Consider the following 9,484-nt stretch of genomic DNA (forward strand, 5'->3'; position numbering starts at 1 on the left):
TGGTCTGATGAAAACTATATACGCAGACTGACACTACGTCTACTTTCAGATTAAGTGTGTGAAGTATTGTTGTTTACTTGTATTTACAGTTAGTGGTACTTTACATATAAGCAGCTTATCATTTTTTCCTTGTATGTATTTAAATTGTAGGAGTAAATGCAAAGAATAAGAAGAATAAGAAGAAGAAAAAAGAAAAAAAAAAACAATTAAGAAGGCGACAAAAAGGATTTTTTATTATTATATTCTTTTTACGAACAACGGCAACAACAATTGCAACAGCAATGGCATTCAAGTGACAGGAAAGAGGAAGTTTATGTGTTGACAAAGTAGTAAGGAAATCTGATAAAATTATTATCAGCCTGCATCTAATCACTTTGAATCAAATAACAATAAATTTCATTTAATTATTAAAACTTTTCAAAAGTCTAGTGATAGTGACTTTGTGAAATTTCCTTTGTCGTCAAAGTAGACGCTAGACGGATGTATAGCTAGTATCCTATATATTTGGTATCTGAATAGAGTTGACTAACGTGAACGATTTTTAAAAGTAATGTTAGTAAACAGACACAGTGGGCAATAGTTTTCAAGGTTTAATTAATCTCATGGATATTCTCGCATAACAGCAGTGACATGGCTACAGATCCATAAAGAAACGAATTTTGGTCAACTATAGCATGCTTGTATTGACAAGCACACGATTTCAATAGAAATTGTGTATATCTAATTACCAAGGTCAGGCAAGCTTTTGCATTCCTTTCAAACTATTCGACGGGTTAGTCCCAGGTTTCAAGTCTCAACTCCTTGGGAAATTTCCCAGGAAAGGAGATGAAATAAAATAATATTCGACTCATTGCGAATCCTTGAGATTAATGGCTTCGAACCAATAGACAAAAATCGATAAAACCCTTTCATGGTCAATTGGACATATTGATGTAAGCTTTCTAGTTGGCGGTCAGATTAATCAAGTTTTTATTTAATATTCAATCAGATTAGTCTGTTGCCAGTAAGAGGGCGTGTCGGATTTATATTTTTCTTCAAGTTTTAGATGAATATCTGCTACGGATTTGTTAACTAAAGTCTTTCACATGGGCTTCGGTTTTCAAGGTCATACTACGCGTATAGAAAATGGAAGTGTTTGAGACGAAATCCCCATATTTTCTCCTTCCACTAGACATGTTAGGGTATCACTATCAAATTCAATTGGTCGTGCATTTCGAGGCCTGCCGAAAAGATCATAGTCATTAGCAATCGACTTTCGGAAATAACCCGAAATACTCAATACTTGTGCATAACCATCTCAAATTCCCTCAATTATTACCGTTGCCCGCATGAAAATGAAAAAGTACGCAGTAACGAATATAATCCCCGCGAAGTATGGATGCCGTCGTTTTATGAGAGAGTTGCAAAAAAGATGTACACGTTTTGGAATATTTTTCTTACAAAGTGTGACTTATCGAAAATTGTCGAACAATTCGTGTTTCTTCATCGACGATCAGTACAGAACTAAAGGCAAATCAAACTCTTTGCGAATAATTGATTGCTTTTGTGCAGTTCCCCACAGCTAAATTATACTCGTAACTATGGTTTCAATCGGCTTTTGAAGTGAAGTGAATGTCTATATAACAGATCGGCAAGAGACTAACTTTCATTTTCAATGAATTATTATAAGTAAGCTTTGGAACTTTTTTAACTGGGTACCACCACCCGCTTTATTGATAACCAATTAAAGAAATTTTTCTCTATTATACGGAAAATTGCTCCTCATCAATTCAATATATGTCCTTCAGACACGATAATAAACTAATGAAATTTCGAAATATGCTTATTATAGAAGGCAACCGATTTAAAAATTTCCAAGTCAGCATGCAACCGATATGTGATTTTTTCAATTTTTAGGGAGATTTACGAAAAGTACGCAAGAAAGGCTCGATCGGAGGAATCTTAAAGCAAGTAACAATACTTAATTCCCTTTCATATGCTCTTTCGAACGGAGGAAGATATACATGTTCTTCGTTTTAGATTAAATTCTGTGCCCTTTGCATTATAACGACACAAAGATTAAGGGGCGATCTTAACAAACCCCACTCTAAACGTAAATCGTTAAATTCATTCAATTTGTAAACAAATCATCATCATTTCGTGGACCTTAAGATTAATGGCAATGAACTGTGTCTTACATAATATAATAAGGGTTACATCATGGCGCGATATTCGTAATTGGCTTATATCTCCTTTGTAACATATTTCTGTAATCACTTTAATGAATGATCGTTTGTAAAAGGATCACAAGTACAAGATCACCTTTTTTTTATGTAGAAGTAAAAAAAATTATAGAAATTTTTTTTTTTATTTTTCTTTTTCGAATTTTACATAAGAGTTTTTGTGTGTTTCATTTAAAAATTCCGCTACTCTTCATTATTTAAGAAATTCACTCACGTACATGAACGTTAAAGACGATTAAACGTAAATTAAAAATTCGATGATAATGCATTTCTTATCTTACAAAAATATTTAACATTCTTTGGCAATGCATTACAAACAATATATGAAAATATATGAGTTTTTAAAAACATACAACAAGCAGTCATGGCCGTCGCAAAGTAATGAGCAATGGAATTTTTAAAAACTATTAAAAAAAAAAAGTGATGAATCGAATTTCCCTACGCGTAGCCTTGGTCAAACGGGATGAGTTCGATCCCAGACGGCGACAGGCGAGGATGGGAAATGAATCACATGCGACAACATTGGGCAAAAACGGTCGTGATCAAAGCGCGGTGAGGCAGCGATTAACATGTTTTTCTTTCTGCATCAAAAAAAAAAAAACAGCAGCAAAAGAATTTCGGGAATTCCTTAATGATATTGTAAAGGGCAAGTGGCAACACTCTAGTGGGTCACGATGCCCTCTTAACTAGCCTACACCTCTTCTCTTAATGCAGTTAATGCGAACTTTCCAAGATAAGCCGTTGTATGGGAAGAATCGTTCGATTCGAATCATATTCAATACCGTTCACCCTGCGGACAAAACATGTCCTTGTGCCAGATTCCGATTCAAAATACATCGAAAATTGCGACCTCTATGTCCAACCCAAGAATACACGACGAACAGGCAAGTATAGAACTATGCAGAGAGTGATTCTAAATCGATGGGTATAACAAAAGATGGCCACATCTCAAGTCCTTCCAGCTGTTATATACATTCGCATAAAATTAATATACCCTTGTACCATAAGTTGCTTAGGATACCAAAATGGAAGTGCAAAAAAGGCGACGAAGTTCATGGATGACCGAAGGGATAAAAATAATAAAAAAGACGGACGGACTAACCGATGGCGGCGGATAGCTTACAATGTTACGCTTGTCAAATATAATGGGTCACATTGAAAAGATACCTCGGTCTTTTCCGCGGTGTGAGGCAACGAGAGATGAAAGAATTGCCTCCGATTCTTTGCAAGGCATGCTTCGATATAAGCTACACGAAACCGACATCCGAACATCTAATCTCAGTCGACGATGAGAGAGGTAGGACGATGTAGGGAAAATGAAGACATGTCCATCCCGCGGTCATCCGAAAGCGGTTCCGGGATGGTCTTAAGTCTAGCGGAGTCGGCAATGCGCTGCCACTACAGCATTCACAGTGCTTTTTACCCGTTTTTCTATGTGCCTACGGAAGGGAAAACAAATCTAGCAGAACGCTGTCTCACGCTGTCTATCTTTTACGAATGTTCCCACTACGTTATACGGTGGATAGTGTTAATAATAAACGAGCCCTTGCTACACTTTTTTAAGGTTCCTTGTGTTGTTGTTTTTTTTTTTTTTTTAATGTTTTTATGATGTGGTAATGAAGGAGGAGGGAGGTATACCTTTTTCTGTGTAAGGTCGATTCAAGGACCGATCGATCAGTGAAAACCATCAAGCAGAAGTGTACAGTTTTCATTAAATTGTTTGTGTGTGTGTGTTTTCTTTTACAGTTTTATGGGTGTGTGCGTTCAAGAAGGTCAATTGCATGCCTTAACCGAGTACATAAATGGCGGTTCATTGGAACAATTGTTGGCCAATAAAGAGGTGGAATTGGGTGCTGCTTTGAAATTAAAACTAGCTCTAGGTATAGCTCGTGGTATGGCTTATGTACACGATGCGGGCATTTTCCATAGAGACTTAACTAGTAAAGTAAGTGTAATGTTTTTCATGTCTTGTTTTTTATATTCAATAAAATTACATTAATTTTTTTGTTGTATTCAGAATGTGTTAATACGAAAATTACCGGCTGATCAATATGAAGCAGTGGTGGGTGATTTTGGTTTAGCTGCAAAAATACCAGATAGGAAGTAAGTATTTTTGACAAATTTTTTTTTTGTTTTTTATAAAACTTTTTATATATATTTTTTAATTTTGGATAATATTATAGATGTAAAACACGCTTAGAATATGTTGGTTCACCGTATTGGGTTAGCCCTGAGTGCCTAAAAAATAAATTTTATGACGAGAGAAGCGATGTGTTCTCGTTTGGCATTATATCGTGTGAAATTATAGCACGCATCGAAGCCGATCCGGATATTATGCCGCGCACCGACTCTTTTGGTCTGGACTATTTGGCATTTGTTGAATTGTGTCCCATGGATACACCTCCTGTATTTTTAAGACTGGCCTTCTATTGTTGTATTGTAAGTCTCACCAATAAAATTGTTTAAAGCCAAATTGCGTTTTGTAAAAATTTTTTATTTTTTTTTTTTTTTTTAATTTTTTTTAATGTTTGTAGTACGATCCTAAAAGTAGACCAACGTTTCATGATGTTGTTAAGAAATTGACGTTGCTTTTAGAGAAATATCAACATGATGCTGTCGCGAAAAATGTATCAAAGACATTGAAGGCAACCTCAGCAACAAGTACTAGTAGCTCTTCTCCGTTAAGTTCATTGGAGATGACTAATTGTGCATTAAGCGGAAGTGATTCAGAAAACCAAAATGTTTGCGTGACACTTAAAAACGGATCCGCTCGTCAAGTGTTAACAAAGAAATCTAACTCTGCCACCAATACTACCAGTGCAGCATCATGTGTAAATACAGCTTCGGCCACCTGTCTATCCCCCAGGCATCTAAGAGAGGTGAGCGACAATGGTTTCGTTTTTACGGAACCTAATAAACGCATCAGTTCAATACCAAACGATCCAGCAAAAGTTTTAAGTCACAAAAAACTTGTTGAAGATAGCATTAATATAAACAGTCGAGTTAGAAGAGCTACGAAAAAGTATGAAGCAGCTGCTGAATTATTAATGCAACAACACCATCGTCGTTCTCTCAGTGAGAATATTATACATTTCCCATTGCATACCACGCCCAGTGATAAGGCGCGTTGCCACCAAATGCAGCGGCAAAGATCGTCGACTCATTCACCCACACCTCCGCCAATCAATGGATCGTCAAGTGCTACTTTGGTTAGAGCGATACCCGTGCAAGTCTGCGAATCGCCTACACCGGGTTTAACGTTAAGAAAAGTGGCAGAAACAATGTGCCTGAAAGATGCTCAATACAAACCCATGAGAACGGATCAGAATGGTGTGAAAACTAACCCTTTTACCGCTCTAGCCCAGTTGCGACGAGTCAAAAAGGTATTGGGGGCCAATCCTAAAACTTATGCTGCTGGAGTTGGTGATTTATTTAGCTCGTGCTTTGAAATGTGCGCTCCCTTTTTTAAAGAGATGGCAGCCTTACAAAAGATAACCAGTGCCGCGGATGAAAATAAACTATTAGGAGGATTGGGAGCGGCAGCAACGATCATAGCTCATTCGCCCATTGAACCAAAAAGCCTCCCCACCTCGCCCCAATTGACACGTAAATTTAGTGCAGCTGATTTGAAATTATCACCGAGTTTACAAATAGGCCGACGCCCAACTGCCGAAGATGAAGACGATTGCGTTGAAGACTCCGATATCGAACAAGATGCAGATGGTGGCGGCAATTGCGCTGACGCTGAATCGAGTAGCGATGATTCTGCCGAAAGACCCGCTCCTGCACCTGCAACCCGGAAGTATCGTGCCAATTCCTTGTTCACACATCCATTGTTTCGCGGCAGCAATACCGTCAAAAATGACGAACAAACTATCACAACGTTAAATGCGATCGGTGCTGCCGTTACCGGGGAAGAGTTTAACTCTTCTGAGGACGGCTGCGAAGGTGACGACAAACCCTCTAAGGATCTGTCGACATCAATTTCGACACCGGCTCCTCCTGCCCCCACATCTACGTTGCCACTCGTAGCTACGCCTGCCTCAATATCCTCATGCCCCGATTTCGAATTAAACGAAATTAAGCACGATTTTTTGCCCACCAAAAGCACATTAACCCGACGTGATTCGATCGAAAGCGGATTCTATTCGTGCTTTAACGAAGAATCCGATGCCGCTACTACATATCGCCAATATGGGGGCGGAATGTCAACATTAGGTTTGGGCTGCGGTGGTAGCAATTGTTGTTTTGAACAGCTAAAGTCACAATTAATGTTAGATGTGGGCGCCAATGGTGATTTGAGGTATGATCGAGGTTACAAATATGCCTAAGTCATTGTTTATGTTTTACATTATTCTCGAATATTCTCTCTGTAGTGATAAATTGGCCAGTTTATGTCGGTGTTGTTATTACAGTTCTACGTCACAAGGCGGTCATCATCAGCAACTCTTAAATGATTCTTCTTCTACCTCATCGTCGGTGTTGCTGATGGATGAGGTGTCAAGTGGAGCAGGAGGACCAATTGCTGTAAATACTCGGACAAATACTTCGGCATTACGTTCACTCGACGACCTGGAATTGCCAGATGCTACAAGGACCAACAAACGTTATGCCTGCCATCATCATTTGTTAAGCAGTAACGATCCAAACTTAACCGCAACCGCAGGCCTAATTAATCGTTTAGCCTTGGACTCGGAAATTCATTCAATGATGCAACGTAGTCCATTTACTACGAATCAATTATTGTACTGTAAAAATCGCACCTCATCCATTTACACGGACAGTTCCGATGATATTAGCAGCCTTGCGGGTTCAGACTCATTGCTATGGGATGATCGTTCGTTTGCGTTGCCACCCAGCACACGTTCCGCGCAAATAGCCAAAATTGTGGAATATTTTGAACGTAAACGTCAAGTACCTGATAGTAATCCGCCACCCCGTAACGCTGGCGGGCATTCGCCAGCGAGCGGTAGTGGATCCACCTCATCGTCATCGTCCATGGCAGCTGCTGTGGCTGCATCATATTTATCCTACGATACTAGACGGTATTCTGATTTCAAGCGTCACGCAACCATTAACTCGGATTATGAAGCTTTTTGTTTCGAATTAGATAAAAAACCATCTCAAGCACGCTTAATGGTATGCGAAGGCGCGGTCAAATCAAAATTACAAATATTTGATAAAATTAAACAACAACATCAACAAAATTCAATGGCAGCGGCAGCAGCGGCGGCAACAGCAGCGACTACCTGCACATCTGTCGCACATCCGCTAGCGGTTTCACATAATTCTATAAATTCAACGACGATGACGACGTCCTTGAGCTCTGTAACACCATCCCAAACACCCACAACATCAGCAACTGCTGCGGCTAACATAACATACAATAAATGCTAACGTACAGCTCATGTTAAATGAAATTAATGTTTGCTGTTAAATTATTACTAAACTTTTAGCCGAAGCCAGCAAGTATAAGCTGCTGTTGGTAGACTGTTCATTTTGTGAATGATAATAATACGTTTGAACTGCACGTATTCAATATGCTTAACATATTCTTTGCTCTTTGCTCATATATTTTTTTTTTACTTACCTATCCTACGCCCCTCACTAGTAAACAAATTTATTTTGATATTTCTTCGTTGTTCTTTCTATCACCATCGATGGAAATTAAGCATACACATGCACATAGAGCAAATCTCATTCATTCGTTAACGTTATTCAACGTACTAAATATATGATTTCTTTGAGTGTCTACATGTATGTCTGTATTCAATAATAAAAAATAAAAAACAAGAAAAAAAAACAAAATAATATTTTTCGTTAACAATGCCATTCATTTTACACACACGCATTGCCCTTCTATATTACATTGTGTTTTTATAATAATTTTCTCTAAAAAATAAGAAGAAAATTAAATGAATATTTTTCTGCTCTATTTGAATATGGAATTAAGAAAAAAAAAAAAATTCAGCAAACTTTTTTCAATCATTGTTTATTCTTTTAAAATCCCGATCGGTTTGTGTCGCAAACATATCACTTATTCCGATGTAATGCCCTGTACCTGTAAAGGTCAAGTTCATGTTTTTCGGCAAATCAATGTTTCATTCCGTTATTTCGACAAATGTTTAAAATACCATAATATATATTACTACTGATCGATGATGACTATAAGAAAAATAATTATGTTTATTATGCTGGTCTACAGAACAAGGAATAAATTGGCACCAGCCTCGAATTTTCGATAATTTTCTATAAATTTTCTATAGTCATGGCAGGAACGCTCTTGACAGATTTACATCTATGCGATAAACAATGAACCCCAACTCGGTAGCAGTATTTTTAAAAAGCTAAATGAATCTAAAGACTAAAGTCATTTGCATTGATATCCACTTAATTAGCCCTCTTCTGTAAGATTATATAAATCGGTCCAAATCGAACCCGTATTGTTACTAAATTGCTTAGAAAGCTCACATTTACGGCATAAATCTATTTATTATCAAATTTGAATTTCTTTTCGAATTTCCTGCAAAGTTGCTCATATAAAATGAAAGCCCAAGGCTTTGTTCGAAATCAAGAAAATTGCGTTTCGCATAATCTAAAGTAAAACCAAAAGTTTTTTCAAGAATTTTTCAAAGATTTTTTTATTTCATTAACAAACTTGCTTATCAGCAATGCGTATAGCGTATGTCTATATATTGGAATTGTTCGCCGATTTCTTGGTAGACCACTTCGACGAATCGTATGATGGCAATAGCGGGTCGCCTTTTATTTCGTTATCTGCAAGCCACCACACGATGGCAGCTTCTTCTAAAGGCAGTGTGTGTGAATGTTATTAACTGATTCATTAGACACAGTCGTCAAGCTCTAAAACGACAAAATATATCATAAAGAAATGTCTTGATCTGTAATGGATTCTAAAACGATCCAGATTTTAAGGAACTGTTTATCTTGCCAAGTCAGTGTAAAACTTAAAATTTGCTTCGGGATTCAAACAATTGCCATTAATAAATTGGAAGTATAGCGTCGTCTTTCTCCTTCTTCCTCTCCCTGACTCTCTTAAGCTCACATCTTTTACTTCACAAGCCGCCTTTCTTCTTTCTTTTTAAATACATATACGGCGAATAGCTAAGTACTACAAAGTGTCTTGCATAATATTTAGGGAAGTTTTAAGAATTCATGGGTCCTAGCATCGTAACCCATCCCATTGTAAAAAAGTCAAAGGAAAGCAAATAAAATGTTATTTTAAATTTAAATTTGAATCA

At 37.4% G+C, this 9,484-nt stretch overlaps 1 protein-coding gene across 1 annotated transcript in view; it reads left to right on the forward strand.

The window, feature by feature from the left end:
• LOC119642028 overlaps positions 1-8,501 on the forward strand; it is a 160,352-nt gene extending 151,851 nt beyond the window's left edge. Inside the window, exons 3-7 of the mRNA XM_038040986.1 lie at positions 3,969-4,167; positions 4,240-4,325; positions 4,406-4,661; positions 4,757-6,525; positions 6,599-8,501. Coding sequence (XP_037896914.1) covers positions 3,969-4,167; positions 4,240-4,325; positions 4,406-4,661; positions 4,757-6,525; positions 6,599-7,619 — 3,331 coding nt within the window. The 3' untranslated portion in view covers positions 7,620-8,501. The remainder of the gene's footprint in view (positions 1-3,968; positions 4,168-4,239; positions 4,326-4,405; positions 4,662-4,756; positions 6,526-6,598) is intronic.
• Positions 8,502-9,484: the final 983 nt, after the last annotated feature.

The sequence above is a fragment of the Glossina fuscipes genome, unplaced genomic scaffold (assembly GCF_014805625.2).
Source record: "Glossina fuscipes isolate IAEA_lab_2018 unplaced genomic scaffold, Yale_Gfus_2 204, whole genome shotgun sequence".
NCBI lineage: Eukaryota > Metazoa > Arthropoda > Insecta > Diptera > Glossinidae > Glossina > Glossina fuscipes.